Genomic DNA, 18737 nt, shown 5'->3' on the forward strand with positions numbered 1-18737 from the left:
AGCATTTGTAACTTGTGTTACCTACCCATATAAAGCTACATGATAGCCAATTTCTAATTTATTTTATAGATATGAATTTGAATTATGGAAAAAATTAAACAATTTGAGGCACTTAAATAAAAATCAATCACAAAATAAAATGTAAGATAAGAATTATGCCCTAAATATTTTAAAGGACACAGCCGGCAAAATACCTCTGAAAAATCTTTTCTGGATATAATCATTTGTTACACTTAAGTGTTAAGAGAAAAAAATAGATTTTTTGATTTACTTTGCATATTTAGCACTAATTTGCATATTGTCAATTTCAATGTTTTGTCTACGTAGGCTCTCATCAGCACAGCAACTGGTTTCCTCTTCTGTGGGTGTTTCATTTAAAAGAAAATTGAGAATGACTATGCCCACAAAAATTGGTAGGGGAACACTGGAGCAAACGACATACTCTGAAGTTACTTTTAACTCTTCTTTAAAAATTGACCAATTTCCCGTTGACCATAAATAATCCTTTAATGCAATGTTATACCGCTTTAACGAGGCAAGTTTTTTTGAGGTTGCCACTGGATCATTATGGCCAAGTGATATTTCAGCTATACAACATTATTACACATTTGCAACTTGCTTAGAATAATTTTCTATTATATAGAGTAGAAAATAAGCCACAAACTATACCAAAACAAAGAGCACACTTCATCCCCCATTTGTTAGCTCCATCCTCCAGAAGACGTCTGTGTTCAATACAACCAGCATCAGGAAAAGAATAAATTTGAAGTTGTACACTGAATGATCTTACTGTTTCTACATGGGTTGATCAAGTTATAATTCGATTCAGGGATGAAACTGGAAAAAAAGGAGGTGGTACTCTCCCAAGCTCCACTCATAACCCAATCTTTGTGATAGCAACAGGAAATACACAGTGATTTGTGCAGATTTTAACATAAATGTCCTTTTCCTGTGAGCTTTGACAGACAATGAGATTAACAATTCTTGAGGTTTAATGTGTGTCATAAACAGATAGCTAAGGGTTAATGTCTCTTTCACCTGAAGCACCTGACCAGAGGACCAATCAGGAAACCGGATTTTTTCAACTTTGGGTGGAGGGATTTGAGTGTCTTTGTCTTTGTGTTTCTGGCTGCCTGCTTTCTCTGAGCTTTGGAGAAGTAGTTTCTTTTTTCTAGTCTTCTGTTTCCAAGTGTAAGGACAAAGAGATCAGATAGTAAGTTATATGGTTTCTTTTCTTTGGTATTTGCATGAATATAAGTGCTGGAGTGCTTTGATTTGTATTCTTTTTGAATAAGGCTGTTTATTCAATATTCTTTTAAGCAATTGACCCTGTGTTGTATCATCTTAATACAGAGAGAACATTTGTACTTATTTTTCTTTCTTTTTATATAAAGCTTTCTTTTAAGACCTGTTGGAGTTTTTCTTTACTTCAGGGAAATTGAGTCTGTACTCACCAGGGAATTGGTGGGAGGAAGAAATCAAGGGGAGATTTGTGTGTTGGATCGCTAGCCTGATTTTGCATTCCCTCTGGGGGAATAGGAAAGTACTTTTTGTTTCCAGGATTGGGAACAGAGAGGGAGATTCACTCTGTTTGGATTCACAGAGCTTGTGTCTGTGTATCTCTCCAGGAGCACCTGGAGGGGGGAAGGGAAAAAGGATTATTTCCCTTTGTTGTGAGACTCAAGGGATTTGGGTCTTGGGGTCCCCAGGGAAGGTTTTTCAGGGGGACCAGAGTGCCCCAAAACACTCTAAATTTTGGGTGGTGGCAGCAGGTACCAGGTCCAAGCTGGTAACTAAGCTTGGAGGTTTTCATGCTAACCCCCATATTTTGGACGCTAAGGTCCAAATCTGGGACTAAGGTTATTACATGGTGGCAGAGGGTGGGAGATAGACAGAATCCAGAAGCCAGTAGGAATATTATATTTTTCTTTTCTCTGCTAAGGGCTTTTTAGCAGAGAGAAGCAGTTGGTTTTAAAAGGGAACCAGAGAGAATTTTTTTTTTTGCTCTCTCTCGCAGTTTGTGGCTTGCATGTTAAGGGTCTTTTGTCATGCAATAGCCCTCCCATTAGGAGGCAAGTACCAGCACTTATAGGCATGCAAATAAAGTGGTTTTTCTGGTTTCCCTTCATTGAACATTAGCTAGAGAGAGAAAAGGAAAAAAGCACTGTTGCTAGGCAGACTCCAGGAGGGAACAGAGCCTGCAGTTCAGAAGATAAACACCGGAGGGCACCCCAACACAAGAAAACAGGAACCATGACTTCTAAGGCAAAAATTGACGCCGAAGAACAAATCAAAGAAGCTGAACACAGGCGACAACTGGAAATAAAACAAAAAAAGATGGAGATGAAAGAAAGAGAAGAACAGATCAAAGAGGCAGCCTACCAAAGAGAACAGGCAGCCTACCAAAGAGAACAGGCAGCCTACCAAAGAGAACAGGCAGCCAAAGAGGCAGCACACAAAAGAAAACTAGAAGAAGAAGAGGTGGCCTACCGAAGGAAACAAGCAGAAGAAGAGTTGGCCCACAGAAGGAAGCAAGAAGAAGAAGAGGTGGCCTACCGAAGGAAACAAGCAGAAGAAGAGTCGGCCCACCACCGAGAAATGAAAAAACAACAAAAAGAGAATGAAGAGAAGGAAAAACAGAGAAAACATGAACTGGAGTTGGCAAAAGCTGGGCTGCCTGTGCCAGCCAACCCTAACAACCCGGCGCCAAATATTGCTCCACAGCACAGGAAATTTCCCACCTACAAGGCAGGTGATGACACCGAGGCCTTCTTGGAAAATTTTGAAAGAGCCTGTCTTGGGTACAGCATTCCCGAAGACCAGTACATGGTAGAATTGAGGTCACAGCTCAGTGGACCTTTAGCAGAGGTGGCAGCTAAAATGCCTAAGCACCAAATGAATGACTATAAACTTTTTCTAACCAAGGCCAGATACAGGATGGGGATAACCCCAGATCATGCCCGTCGGCGTTTCAGAACCCAAAAGTGGAAACCAGAGGTGTCATTTCCCAAACACGCCTACTACATTGCAAAAAACTATGAGGCCTGGCTAACAGGAAACAACATTCAAACCTTGGAAGAACTGAACCTCCTCATACAAATGGAGCAGTTCTTGGATGGTGTTCCTGAAGACATCACACGGTACATACAAGATGGAAAACCCAAAGATATCGCTGAGGCGGGGGAGATTGGAGCCAAATGGATGGAACTGGCAGAAAGCAAGAAAGCTACTGTCAAGGGGAACGATTACCCCAGGGGGCACACAGACCATAAACCCTACCACCGAGGACAGCCAAAGACCCCACATACCACCCAAGTAAAGCCACAGATACCCTACCCTTCAACCTCACCAGTCTCCAGTAACTCACCTCGGCCCAGTGACCCATCAGATGGAAGATGCTTTAAGTGTAATGAACCGGGACATATCAAGGCCAACTGTCCCAAAAACACCATGCGAGTGCAATTCATTACACCACCATCACCCCAAAGATCCCCAGGCCCGGATGCCTCTCAAATACCCTTGGAGCGAAGGGAAAATTTGAGAGTGGGCGGAAAGAAGGTTACTGCGTGGAGAGACACGGGGGCACAAGTGTCAGCTATCCACCAATCCTTCGTTGACCCCAAATTCATCAATCCAAAGGCCAAAGTTACAATTTACCCCTTCATGTCACAAGCTGTAGACTTGCCTACAGCTCAACTGCCTGTCCAGTACAAAGGCTGGTCAGGAATGTGGACTTTTGCAGTCTATGACAATTATCCTATCCCCATGCTACTGGGGGAAGACTTGGCCAACCAGGTGAGGCGGGCCAAGAGAGTGGGAATGGTTACACGTAGCCAAACCAGGCAAGCTTCCAGACCCATTCCTGTTCCTGAGCCGTCCACAGAGGCCCCGTCTGTGTTACCAGAGACCCAGACAGAGGCAGTGGACCCGGATTCCACAGCATCTCCAGTCCCAGGCCCGGAACTGGAACAGCAACCAGCACCAGCAAGTGCAACCACATCTTCAAACTCAACGCCAGAGGGCGCCAGCAAGCCAGAACTGGCAGAAGCAAAAGACAGCCATACCCAAAAGGCTCAGCCAGAGCCTGAAATACCCTCAGGTGCACCAGCGGAGAGCGGTTCACCAGCAACGGAAACAACCCCATCACCTACATCGCTTCCAGAGGGACCAAGCCCAAGTCCACAGTCTGAGGAAGAACTGGTGACCCCAGCCTCAAGGGAACAGTTCCAGGCTGAGCAGGAAGCAGATGACAGCCTTCAGAAAGCGTGGGCGGCGGCACGGAGCACCCCACCGCCTCTCAGCTCTTCTAATCGATCCCGGTTTGTTATAGACCAAGGACTTTTATACAAGGAAATTCTTTCTGGTGGACACCGGGAAGAATGGCAGCCGCAAAAACAGTTGGTGGTTCCAACTAAGTACCGGGGGAAGCTCTTAAGCTTAGCCCATGATCATCCCAGTGGCCATGCTGGGGTGAACCGAACCAAGGACCGGTTGGGGAAGTCCTTCCACTGGGAGGGGATGGGCAAGGACGTTGCCAAGTATGTCCGGTCTTGTGAGGTATGCCAAAGAGTGGGTAAGCCTCAAGACCAGGTCAAGGCCCCTCTCCAGCCACTCCCCATAATTGAGGTCCCATTTCAGCGAGTAGCTGTGGATATTCTGGGCCCTTTCCCAAAAAAGACGCCCAGAGAAAAGCAGTACGTACTGACTTTAGTGGACTTTGCTACCCGATGGCCAGAAGCAGTAGCTCTAGGCAACACCCGGGCTAACACTGTGTGCCTGGCCCTAACAGACATCTTTGCCAGGGTAGGTTGGCCCTCTGACATCCTTACAGATTCAGGGTCTAATTTCCTGGCAGGGACCATGAAAAAACTGTGGAAAACTCATGGGGTGAATCACTTGGTTGCCACCCCGTACCACCATCAAACCAATGGCCTGGTTGAAAGGTTCAATGAAACTTTGGGGGCCATGATACGAAAATTCATCAACGAATTCTCCAATAATTGGGACCTAGTGTTGCAGCAGTTGCTGTTTGCCTACAGGGCTGTACTACATCCCAGTTTAGGGTTTTCACCATTTAAACTTGTGTATGGTCACAAGGTTAAGGGGCCATTACAGTTGGTGAAGCAGCAATGGGAGGGGTTTACGCCTTCTCCAGAAACTAACATTCTGGACTTTGTAAGCAACCTACAAAGCACCCTCCGACACTCTTTAGCCCTTGCTAAAGAGAACCTAAAGAATGCTCAAGAAGAGCAAAAGGCCTGGTATAACAAACATGCCAGAGATCGGTCCTTCAAGGTAGGAGACCAGGTTATGGTCTTGAAGGCGCAACAGGCCCATAAGATGGAAGCATCATGGGAAGGGCCCTTCACGGTCCAAGAGCGCCTGGGAGCTGTAAACTACCTCATAGCATTTCCCAATTCCTCACTAAAGCCTAAAGTGTACCATGTTAATTCTCTCAAGCCTTTCTATTCCAGAGACTTACAGGTTTGTCAGTTTACAGTCCAGGGAGATGATGCTGAGTGGCCTGACGGTGTCTACTACGACGGAAAAAAGACGGTGGCGTGGAAGAGGTGAACCTCTCAACCACCCTGGAACGTCTGCAGCGGCAACAAATCAAGGAGCTGTGCACTAGCTTCGCCCCATTGTTCTCAGCCACCCCAGGACGGACTGAACGGGCATACCACTCCATTGATACAGGTAATGCTCACCCAATCACAACCCCACCCTACCGAGTGTCTCCTCATGCCCAAGCTGCTATAGAACGGAAGATCCAGAACATGCTACAAATGGGTATAATCCGCCCATCTACCAGTGCATGGGCATCTCCAGTGGTTCTGGTACCCAAACCAGATGGGGAAATACGCTTTTGCGTGGACTACCGTAAGCTAAATGCGGTAACTCGTCCGGACAACTATCCAATGCCACGTACCGATGAGCTATTGGAAAAGTTGGGACGTGCCCAGTTCATCTCTACAATAGACTTAACCAAGGGGTACTGGCAAGTACCGCTAGATGAACCTGCCAAGGAGAGGTCAGCATTCGTCACCCATGCGGGGGTGTATGAATTCAATGTCCTTCCTTTCGGCCTTCGAAATGCACCCGCCACCTTCCAGAGGCTGGTAGATGGTCTACTAGCTGGACTGGGAGAATTTGCAGTTGCCTACCTCGATGATGTGGCCATTTTTTCAGACTCCTGGCCCGAACACCTACTACACCTGGAAAAGGTCTTTGAGCGCATCAGGCAGGCAGGACTAACTGTTAAGGCCAAAAAGTGTCAAATAGGCCAAAACAGAGTGACTTACCTGGGGCACCAGGTGGGTCGAGGAACCATAAACCCCCTACAGGCCAAGGTGGATGCTATCCAAAAGTGGCCTGTCCCAAAGTCAAAGAAGCAGGTCCAATCCTTCTTAGGCTTGGCCGGATACTACAGGCGATTTGTACCCCACTACAGCCAAATCGCTGCCCCACTGACCGACCTGACCAAAAAGACCCAGCCAAATGCAGTTAAGTGGACTGATGAGTGTCAAAAGGCCTTTACCCAACTTAAGGCAACGCTCATGTCTGACCCTGTGCTCAGGGCCCCGGATTTTGACAAGCCATTCCTAGTAACCACCGATGCATCTGAGCGTGGTATAGGAGCAGTGCTCATGCAGGAAGCAACAGATCACAACTTCCATCCTGTCGTGTTTCTCAGCAAGAAACTGTCTGAGAGGGAAAGTCACTGGTCAGTCAGTGAAAAGGAATGCTATGCCATTGTGTACGCCCTGGAAAAGCTACGCCCATATGTTTGGGAACGGCGGTTCCAACTACAAACTGACCATGCTGCACTACAGTGGCTTCATACTGCCAAGGGGAACAACAAGAAACTTCTTCGTTGGAGTTTGGCTCTCCAAGATTTTGATTTTGAAATTCAACACATCACAGGAGCTTCTAACAAAGTAGCTGATGCACTCTCCCGTGAGAGTTTCCCAAAATTCAGTAGTTAAAAAGTGTTCTTAAAATGTAGAAGTCTGTTAGTTATATACTTAGGAGTATATGTAAAGGTGTATGTGTTGTATTAATCTGTTTATTTTCAAGTTCTAGAAGGAAATCGCCGCCAGTGAGCTTCCCCACTGTCTGCAATTTGGGGGGCGTGTCATAAACAGATAGCTAAGGGTTAATGTCTCTTTCACCTGAAGCACCTGACCAGAGGACCAATCAGGAAACCGGATTTTTTCAACTTTGGGTGGAGGGATTTGAGTGTCTTTGTCTTTGTGTTTCTGGCTGCCTGCTTTCTCTGAGCTTTGGAGAAGTAGTTTCTTTTTTCTAGTCTTCTGTTTCCAAGTGTAAGGACAAAGAGATCAGATAGTAAGTTATATGGTTTCTTTTCTTTGGTATTTGCATGAATATAAGTGCTGGAGTGCTTTGATTTGTATTCTTTTTGAATAAGGCTGTTTATTCAATATTCTTTTAAGCAATTGACCCTGTGTTGTATCATCTTAATACAGAGAGAACATTTGTACTTATTTTTCTTTCTTTTTATATAAAGCTTTCTTTTAAGACCTGTTGGAGTTTTTCTTTACTTCAGGGAAATTGAGTCTGTACTCACCAGGGAATTGGTGGGAGGAAGAAATCAAGGGGAGATTTGTGTGTTGGATCGCTAGCCTGATTTTGCATTCCCTCTGGGGGAATAGGAAAGTACTTTTTGTTTCCAGGATTGGGAACAGAGAGGGAGATTCACTCTGTTTGGATTCACAGAGCTTGTGTCTGTGTATCTCTCCAGGAGCACCTGGAGGGGGGAAGGGAAAAAGGATTATTTCCCTTTGTTGTGAGACTCAAGGGATTTGGGTCTTGGGGTCCCCAGGGAAGGTTTTTCAGGGGGACCAGAGTGCCCCAAAACACTCTAAATTTTGGGTGGTGGCAGCAGGTACCAGGTCCAAGCTGGTAACTAAGCTTGGAGGTTTTCATGCTAACCCCCATATTTTGGACGCTAAGGTCCAAATCTGGGACTAAGGTTATTACAATGTGTCATTTGGCTTCAGTGTTAATAGCTAACTGAATGGGAACAGTTCATGTCTCAGATACTTTTTGAAGTTGTATGTAGACACAGAGCTTATGTACACACACCAATATAACTACCTCAGTTTCCAAAGTGATTTTGTTACTTCAATAACTCCCTCTATTGTGAACACAAATTGGTTTAAATGAATTTAGAAAACAATTTAGTCAAATCAGTACAATTTCCATGCGGAGACTAGGTCTCAAGTAGATGCAGCTACCAGTTTAAGCAAACCACAGCAAACTTGCTCAACCTATCCTCTGAATCTCAAATTACAGAATTTCTTAAATTTACAGATCTTTGTTCAAACATAACTCCAGCAACAGTAATAAACCAATCAAGCAAAGTAGACTGAGTGGATAACAGGAAACAAGCATTATGCTTTTTCAGTAATACTAACAGGCATAACCAAGTTTTAACTTGAATATGGTTTTATTCGATTTTCAACCAGAAAACTTACCAAATAAGCACTGCTACAGTAGGTGATGTTAACCAACATTACAAAAGTCATTTGGAAACCTGATTCTGCAAGGTGCCACATTCCTCCTAATATGCTGAGCACTGAACTTCACCTTTAAGTCAAGGGAATGTGAGGATGCTTAGAACTTCAATAATCAGGCCCTAAGTTAGCAAACAACAGTGCATATTATATGTGGAATGAAGAAAAGAAAGGAAACAGATGGTTTTAGGTGAGGCAGGTGGACAGAGCAGCATTTAAAACATGGGAAAATGAGAAGTCCAACACTGAATTCTGCATGCAAAGCAGCAAAACCTAAGTGCAATATCCAAAAAATGTTATAGCGCACAAACGTCAGATGAGCAAATGCAAGAAGAGCTGTGGAAATGTTTCAATTGTTTTAAATAGTATATTAGATATCAACTAAAACAAACGAATTCTAAAAATTAAGCTGTAGTTTTGCTTTGGCAAAGATCCTTAAACAAGTCCATATGCAGAGAGTGCTCAAGGCTGCAGGATCTAGTTTCTCATTACTTGGACCTGACTAATCTAAAACGACCCACACAAACAGTAAGGCCTACTTTTTTTGCTTTTCATTTTAAGCAAAAGAAACCTCTCCCTAGCCCAGGCAACCCCTAAATCACATTAACATGGTACATATCTTTGTGCCCCACTGTTGGACGTATGCCAGTAAGAATAAATTAAATCAAGAGCAAATAAAAAGGTAAATTTAGGCAGCATCATAGAAACAAGATCATTCTTCAAAGTTTTAACATAACAAAACATTCTGAAGAAACTCCGACAAGAAGGGGAGGCAAGGTTTTCATTCCCAATCATGGAGGATGCTGGAGAGCCTTGTGTTCACTACAAAACTGGATCACGTTACTCTACAAGAGTAACAAAACACCTCTTTTAAAGTGCCTCTTGTGTAAATGCAGTCTAGCTTCAACTACTTAAAAAGTTTTTTAAAAAACTATTAAAAAAATGCTTCAGTTAACATGAGAAAATGAGACTTTTTTAGTCATTAAAAAAGGCGCTCTGCTCTGCAACAGGAATAAGAAAAATCTGCTCTAAAAGAAAAATTGACAAACAGGTGAATTTCATTCCCTAAACAAAGAACAGGCTTCAAATCACGGCAATTATCAGAAGATGCTATTTTTACCTTTAAATTTAAGTACATTTAAATAGAATGTATCAGTTCAGATGAGGGTCTCATGTTCCTGTTATAGAAGCTATTTATATTGCAATAATTAAAGTACAGTTTCAATATTCACTTTCAAAGTAATCTGGTAATACTTCAAAATCAGGAATATAATACAGTTTGCACATTCAGATAATGCACACTCAGTTTTAAAACTTCTCCTTACCCATTTCAACACAACGATTCTGTCCCCACAAGATATTATGAATTCTTGTTCATATATTGTCTTGTGGGGGCAGAGTTAAGGCTGTCTGTGAAATGTGTAAGATGAAATTTTACATCTCAGTGAGAATACCAACTATAAAGATTACAATAGCGACTAACAAATATGCTGCCCTTTGTCAGTGTTTTACCTGGTCAAGAGAATCATGTCACAGTTTCCCTGCTGGCCATACCTCAGCTTCCCTTCAACAGTTGGGTAGTTAGTTTGGGTTGGCACTGTGGCCAAATCTTAAAGTACCTTCTCCAGGGTAAACAAATGTTCAAATGAAAAAAATTCCCTGGACCACAATCTTTTTCCCAGCTCTATGCAACCTCCTCCCTTAGATGCAAAGGACTCGGGGGGAGGGGAGGAAGGGGAGGAACAACACTTGCTCTTATCCTCCATGGAAGACCTAGTTTTGGACAAAGTAAACAATAAGCCAGGCTTCAAGCCCACACTTTCATTTTTACTAGGCAACTTTTTGAACTGCTTTCACCAAATCAGTTCAAGATCTTCCCTCCTCAGTGGAAATCTCCCACACTGACAATCACCATCAACTCCAGGGCCCAAACAGTCCCTTACCCAAAATGTAAGGAATCTTACACACACCTTCCTGAAGTTTCTTATTCCCCTATCTGCCTATATCAGCGGTTCTCAAACTTCATTGACCATGACCCACTTCTGACAACAAAAATTACTACATGGCCCCAGGACAGGGGACCAAAGCCTGAGCCCCACCGCCCTGGGTGGGGGGACCAAAACCGAAGCCCAAGGGCTTCAGCCCCAGGCAGGGGGCTTGTAACCTCAGCCTCATCACCCAGGGCTGACGCCCTCAGAAGGCTCCAGCTTTGGCCCCAGGTCCCAGCAAGTCTAAGCCAGCCCTCGCAACCCCATTAGAACAGGGTTGAGACCCATTCTGGGGTCCTGACCCGCAGTTTGAGAACCACTAGCCTATATGCTTCATCCCCAGCTCTTTCCACCAAGCCTCTTCCCTAGCCTTGCCAGAGAGGGGTGGGTCTGAAGAATCTCAGCCAAATAATAACAATTCTCCCAGTCAGATAAGGAAACAGCATCAGATAAGAATGGGAACAGAGTGCCAGGTACCGCTTTACATATCACCAAACTAGAGTTATTAAAACATGCAAGGATGCTGCCACAGATTTGGTGGAATGTGCCCTAGTGCCAGTGGTGAAGAGATTCGTAATAAGTTTGGTGTTAAAAGCCTAAGTGTTTCGTCCTATATAAGTAATACTGAGAGCCTCTGAAGAAGATCTGCTATACATCTAAAAAGAATGTTTACTGTGGACAATGACTGTAATCATTAACATCAACATCAGGACAAAGGAATGCAAATGTGCAAGTTGCTGGCTTTATGCTTTTAGCTTCTGGATTAACTGTTGGATAAATTTTCATTTCCTATGGAACACAGCCTCAAAGATCAAATAATATGCTCTGGTAGGAAACCCAGCTTCCTAGCAGCTTCGGAAGGGGATTCTCAATAGGGAGCTGGTCGTGAATTCTCACTAACAGGCTCCCCTTAATCAACAATGTCTCTACTAGACAGAGCTCGAAAGTTCCACTCACCACTGGAAATGGGACTTTCCACACCAGCGAGTGTTTGCTGCGGTCACAGAACAGAGCTCTGCCACTCCACAGCAGGCCTCTCTGTGGAGGAACAGACTGCAGGGATCCAAAAGGCCTCGTGACCCTCACAGAAATGAAGACTAGTTGTTCACCAGTTTCCAATTGCTTCCTCTGTTTCGTGGCTCTGTAATAAATGTGAGTGAACAGCCCCTTCCCCTGCCTACTTGCTAATTCTCCTTCCCTGGGTCTGCAGGGAGAGTGACGAACTTTCAAGTTAGGAAGGTGCATGGCTGGCTGAGGAGACGGTCAGATAATAATTCCCATTTAGAAAATGTAAGGAATCTTGTGTCTCACTGTAAGATGCAAGTAAACTCTGCTCCTGAGAACAATTTTCAAATTAAAAAAGATTTTATTTAAGATTAAAATATAAATTTAATAGGATTCCACAAAAAAGAAGGGCTAACAATGCCTCGGGCTACTTTGCTGCTTTACTCTACAAGTGCCATGGTTCCGGAAGAGTATTGAAAAATGAAGATAGGATACACCGCAAGTTCAAGAATCCCCTATATGTAATGTATGTGTATCTCCAACAACAAGCGAAGATCCAAAATGGCGTCTAATCAGGACCTGTTCCTTGTAACGCCTGACTGTTAGAGGCGATGCTTCTGATATAGCAGTGGCTCCAAACGCACCAGCAGAACATACGCAAACACCTTCCCTGGCACAAACAGCAAGGAGATTGACCTGTAGGTCTTACATTCGCTGCGCGGTCCCTTACCCTTATAAAGTAAGATCACAATACCATTCTTGGTTTGCAAGGTTCCAGTTCTCCACACCAGGCAAAAAAGTGGCCAGAAGTGATTCCACTACTGCGTCAATAGTGCATTTCAGCAGCTCCAGCAGTATGTCATCAGTGCCGGCTGCGCATCCATTTATCGACTGCAAATAGCTCGTGTCATTTCATCCAATGTTGGTATGTCAGCACACGTGTCTTATTGCACATCTTAAACATCGGCACGGTCATCTCATTGTCATAATAGTCCACCGGGAGCCACACTGATCAACTCCTCCCCCTTCCTCCCAGAGCTTCCTGCACACCATGAAACAGCTGAATGCAGGGGGCAGAAGGTGCTGGGAGGGAGGGTAAGGAGTAGATCAGCAGGGCCCCCGGCAGATGGGAGGCGCTGTGGGGAGGAGGGAGCTGGCTAGTTTTTGACAGCAGTAGCCTCTTCTGTAGGTAAAGAGAATATTTTCTTCATTTCACTTTTTTCAATTAGTTCAAAGTTAAGAAACCAACTGGGCATTAAAAAAGCAAGGAAGTTTGTTTTCTTCTTCCAATCCATGAAAAAGAACTAGAACAGGGGTTGGCAACCTTTCAGAAGTGGTGTGCCAAGTCTTCATTTATTCACTCTAATTAATTTAAGGTTTCACATGCCAGTAATACATTTTAACATTTTTAGGTCTCTTTCTATAAGTCCATAATATATAACTAAACTATTGTTGTATGTAAAATAAAAAAAGTTTTTAAAATGTTTAAGAAGCTTCATTTAAAATTAAATTAAAATGCAGAGCCCCCCAGACCAGTGGCCAGGACCCAGGCAGTGTGAGTGCCACTGAAAAACAGCTTGTGTGCCACCTTTGGCATGCGTGCCATAGGTTGCCTACCCCTTAACTAGAAGAGGAGATACACTAGTTCTAAAATCTTAAAGGACAAGGTCACTCACTACAGACAACATTTCCAGTAAAAGATATTACCTCACTCACTGCATCTGCATTAAATAAATCAGTTTTAAATACAAAACATGTTTTGATAAAATATTGATAAACTTTTGTATGTATCCATCATATTTAAGGGAATTTTATTTAACAGAAATAATTTTAAAATGCTGTTTTTATGCAATTACGCTTTATTTGGACGGAATTCAATTGACACAATGAGGCAAGGGACTGCATGAAGAGAAAGGATGGTCTGGTAGTTAATGTAATTAAATGTGGCCCTGGGAATTTGGATTCTCTCCCTGCCTCTGCCACAGAGTTCCTATATGCTGGGCAAGTCAGTTGAACCAAACTTTTCGTAGGTGGTCATTAATTGTGTGTTCTTCGTTTTTTTGGGTGCTTGATTTCAGATCTGCATCTGATTTGCAGAAATGCCAAGCACTCTGACATCTGCAACTGAAGTCAGTGGGAGCTGTGCTTTGAACATATAGTGTTATATAATGCTAAGTACTCTGAAAAATCAGGTACTAGGTATCTCAGTTTGGGTACTCCAAATCAGTGGCTTTTTTGCCCTAATCGCTCTATGTCTCAGTTTCTCATGTGTAAAAGAGGGGTGATTAATATCCCCTCTCCTTGCCTAGCCCATCTCATTTCTCCCTTCATCCAATTTTTCTCTGGAGCATGGTTTTAGAATGGAATTGGTCAAGCAAATTTAAGAGGTGGTGCTACTAGCCCCCACCTAGCATATAGTCAGAGAATGTAGATAGACGCAAAGTGACCCTGGGCTAGTCGCTTCAATTCTATGCCTCACTTTTCCCACTTTTTAAATTGGGAATAATGATACTTGCCTTCCTCTGTAAATAACTTTGAAATCGATGAAAACTCAGTCTGTAAGAACCATGTACTATATCTGAGGCTAGTAACATTTCCCTAAAGCCCTTCAAGTTATCAGGAGAAACATCTATTCATAGCAAGACAGTTTCTAAAAACAATTCAGTAATAAGGCTAACGGTAAAATAAGACAGCGTTCCTTGGTTATAATGGCAGATTCATCAATACAGCAATATTTGGCAAATCTACTTACCCTAGCAAATGAGTTAATTTTCCTAGCTACACTGAATGACAGTTCTAACTATCAACTGAATCATTTTTTCCACATGTAGAAACTTAAAGAAATGTAAGGAACCTGGAGTGCTTTATTTTATGCTTTATGCACGCCGCCAGTCATGTAAAAATCTTGTATCGACCAACATTTATAGTTAAAATGACAATTCAGGCACTGCAACACTGAACAGCTAAGTAGTCACTAGTTTTGTTCACATTCTTTACATTCCTTCCAATATTCTTTTGTAGGAAAGATATGACTTAGACTATGTCTACACTGTACACCTTACGATGGCGCGGCTGTGCTCCTGCAGCTGCACTGTTGTAAAGTAAGCAGTGTAACCACTCTGTTCCAGCGACAAAATAAAACCTTCTCCAACGAGGGGTGATAGCTTCGTCACCAGGAGCGTGGCTCTCGCTGATGAAACGCTGTCCACACTGGCACTTTTCATTATTAAAACTTCTGTCAATCAGGGAGGTGTTTTTTCACACTCGGGGGCAACAAAAGTTTTAACAAAAATGCCAGTGTAGTCAAAGGTTTAATATGCCAGGTTTAGGTATGCCTATATAATTTTTTCACATCTTAGCTCAAATCTCAGCTGTACATGCCATAATTTCATTTTGGAAGTAGGCAACATCAAAAGGAATAATTACATCACATAGTAACCTTCTTTAAAATCACAAACTGTTTACACAATATCTAACTCCAAACACATAAAATGAGCTTTCTGGAACTAGAGGAAACTCTACCAGAGAGAACTGTCTGCCTGTCTCCAGGTTTACTGACTCGCAATTACCCGAACATATGGTGTCACTGAAGCTATTCAGATCTTTTGGATTCATCAAAGTTACAGAAGCAAAACAGCTAGAGATACTGTCTTGAGCAGCGGTTTTCAAACTGTGGGTCAGAACTCCAATGCTGGTCACGACCCCATTTAAATGGGGTTACCAGGGCTGGCTTAGGCTTGCTGGGGCCCAGGCTGAAGACAGAGCCTCACCGCTCAGGGCCAAAGCTCCAGAGCTTCATCCCTGGGTGGCGGGGCTCAGGTTACAGGCTCCCTGCTTGGGATTGAAGCCCTTGGGCTTTAGCTTTGTGCACCACCACCTCCACCTCCTGCCTGGAACGGTGAGGCTTGGGCTTTTCCCCCCACCCGGAGCAGTGGGACTCGGGTGGGTTCAGGCTTTGGGCCCACCTCCTGGGGTTACATAGTAATTTTTGTTGTCAAAAAAGGGTTGCAGTGCAATGAAGTTTGACTGGCCTTGAATAATAAATTACTTAGCCATACTGGCAAAACATCACTCATAATAGATACATTTCCAATTCTGATTTACCTACGGAGTACACCTGCATGTAGTTTCATTGGGGGTGAGGGGAGAATTGTGTTTAGTCCATGATAGTTTGAGCAGGTTTCTAAGGGCTAGTCTACACTGGCAACGCTAGAGCACCAAAAAACCACCTCCACACAGGGCATAGCTCCCAACACTGGTACACTGTCTACACTGGCACTTTACAGTGCTGAAACTTGCTGCGCTCAGGAGGGTGTTTTTTCACACCCCCGAGAAAGTTGCAGCGTTGTAAAATGCCAGTGTATACAAGCCCTAATACACATTTCAAATGCTTGACCAGGAGTGGGCAAACTTTTTGGCCAAAGGGGCCACATCTAGATATGGAAATTGTATGGCGGGTCATGAATGCTCACGAAATTGGGGTTGGGGTGCGGGCTCTGGAGTGGGGCCAGAAATGAGGAGTTCAGGGTGCGGAGGGGGCTCTGGGTTGGAGTATGGGACAAATAGTGACGGCTCTGGCTGGGGGTGTGGGCTCTGGGCTGGGAATGAGGCATTGGGGGTGCAGGAAGTTGCTCTCGGCTCGGACAGAGGGGTTCAGAGAGCAGGAGGGGGATCAGGGCTGGGGCAGGGGGTGGCGGTTACTTCAAACAGCTCCCAGAAGCAGTGGCATGCCCCCCTCCAGCTCCTATGTGGAGGTGTAGCCAGGCAGCTCTGCACACTGCCCTGTCCGCAGGCACTGTCCCTGCAGCTCCCAGTGGCCACGGCTGCTGGCCATTGGGAGCAGCGTGCAGAGCCCCTTGGCTCCCCTTCGTGTAGGAGCTAGAAGGGGGAAGTGCCGCTGCTTCTGGGAGCCGCATGGAGTGGGGCAAATCCCCGATTCTGCTCCCCATCAGGAGTGGGGCGAGTCCCGGACCCCGCTCCCCAGCAGGAGCTTCAGGGCTGGATTAAAATGTCAGAAGGGCCAGATGCGGGCCCCACGGCTGTGGTTTGCCCACTCCTGCAGTGCTAGACTCACATGTCCGTGATTAGTATGGCTTATAAGCAAGAAAAATTATACAAGGAGGCTGACAAAATATACAAGAGTCATCTGACCCTTTTAATCTTGTATATTTAATAAAGCAGCCATACAGTAATAAGTACAACCAATGTAAATATGTTAAGACAACAAAAAAAAAATAACTGCGGAGCACGCCGCAGGGGAAAAAATGTTTACATAGCTATTCACCCAAAGGGCTCATCAGCTCCAAAATTAACTATGCACTCCCAGTGCTTGATTAACTGGAGTCACTGCTATTTTATACCGTCTATGCAAATAATGTTTTAAAGCAGAAGTTCTCAACTGGGAATCAGGACCCTTTAGGGGGTTGTGAGGTTACTGTGGGGGGCGGGAGGTCACGAGCTGTCATCCTCCACCCCAAACCCCGCTTTGCTTCCAGCATTTATAATGGTGTTAAATATATTTAAAAGTGTTTTTAATTTATGGGGGGGTCACTCTCAGAGACTTTCTATCTGAAAGGGGTCATCAGTACAAAAGTTTGAGAATCACTGTTTTAAAGCTTGCACTGTAAAAAGCTTTTTCCATTAAGCCACAGGCCAGCCACCTCCTAAAAAACCCAAACCATTTTAGCAGCTTATACATTTCTTTTGTTAGGCTCCAACCATAAAAATCAATCAAACCAAGGTCTGAAATGACAAAATTTAAGAGGAGCCCTTACTAAAACCAAACCTCTACCTCACACAGAGGACCGCCAAGCATAAAAATGTGGTAAAATAATTTGTGATATGCCCTATCAGAGGGAAGCAAGTTGTATCATGGTGCAGAAATCCTCCTACTTAATTGTGCAGTGATTATGAAACTGCCTGGACGTTGAGATTCCTTTCACACACTTTCCCAATTACTGTCAGGTCTCCTCAGTGCCCTCTGAATGCCGCTCATCCCACTAATAAAACCTTGGGCCTCAACTCGCTGTTTCTAGTTTTACCCCGCTCCAGCAACATTACACCCTGCACCGCTGAAGCTGGGAACCTTCCACCACCACAATGGGCCCTGTGCCCCTCCCGACAGACCCTGGGCAGCTAAGCATACGGCAACCCCTCTCTCCTGACTCCCCACACAGAAGGGCCCGGGAGCCCCCCCACACACACACACCGGCGCGCGCACGCAGCGGGGCCCCGCCGCCCCCTACACACAGCAAGACCCTACCTCTGCGCGCACCTACCCACACACAGCGCGGGGGCTGGGGGAGCCCCCCGTCCGCTGACCTCGACACCTGCCTCCTCCTCGACGTCGGGCCACCCCCACTCGCCCTCTCCGCGAGCGGGGCCTCTCGGCCCGGCCGCCCCGGCGCACTTACCGATCAGTCGCCGCAACTCCTCTTCGCTCATGTAGACGCTGAGGCCGGGGCCTGCGGGGGAGCCCGCGCCGAGCAGGTCGGAGCTGGGGCCCGCCTGGCTCTCGGCCCCCGCGGCCAGCAGCAGCAATAGCAGCGGCAGGAGATGGCGACTCGGGGCCCTCCGCCGAGCCGCGGGACCGCCGGGCAGTGCACGGCCCCCGCCGCTCCAGGGCTGCCCCGCAACCTCTGCCCCGCGGCCCCTGCCCCGACTGTCCGGCCCCATCGCTCCTCGGGGAGCGGACCCCGCCCGGCCCCTCACACGCCGCAGCCCACCCCGCCGCTCATGCTCGAGCTCCCGCCGGGCCGCTCGCTCCGCTCCCGCCGCAGGCCCCGCCCCCGGGGCCGGGCTCTGACTGACCGACCGACTGACCGACGCACCGCCCACCAGCTCGCGCAGCCTAGCGCCCGCGCGCCACCCCCTCCGCTCCTGAGGGCCCGCTCACAACACCCCCCCCCGAATCCCGCGCATGCGTCACACCGCGCCGGGCATGCGCATTAGCCACGCCCATCCCTTCCCTCTATTATCAGAGGCCACGCCCCTTCTACCACCTCTTGGCCCCGCCCCCTGGTCCCTCCTCAACTGACCCCCCCCCCATTATCCATTAATATGTCCCACCGTGTCCGAGCGTTGTGCCTCAATCCATATTCACCCCATTTAGGGTGATCAGATATGTTGATTTTATAGGGAATTTGTCTTGTCTGGGGGGCTACTCCCCCACCTATCCTGATTTTTCACACTTGCTATCTCAGGGGTT

The 18737-nt window shown here is 45.7% G+C and overlaps 1 protein-coding gene across 1 annotated transcript in view; it reads right to left on the reverse strand.

Annotated features, from left to right (window-relative positions):
• Positions 1–18254, reverse strand: part of RYK (receptor like tyrosine kinase) — a 146530-nt gene extending 128276 nt beyond the window's left edge. The window contains exon 1 of the mRNA XM_050965488.1: positions 17944–18254. Within this exon, the coding sequence (XP_050821445.1) occupies positions 17944–18205 (262 nt within the window). The 5' untranslated portion in view covers positions 18206–18254. The remainder of the gene's footprint in view (positions 1–17943) is intronic.
• Between the last annotated feature and the right edge of the window lie 483 nt (positions 18255–18737).

This window comes from Gopherus flavomarginatus, chromosome 8 (genome assembly GCF_025201925.1).
Source record: "Gopherus flavomarginatus isolate rGopFla2 chromosome 8, rGopFla2.mat.asm, whole genome shotgun sequence".
Classification (NCBI taxonomy): Eukaryota; Metazoa; Chordata; order Testudines; family Testudinidae; genus Gopherus; species Gopherus flavomarginatus.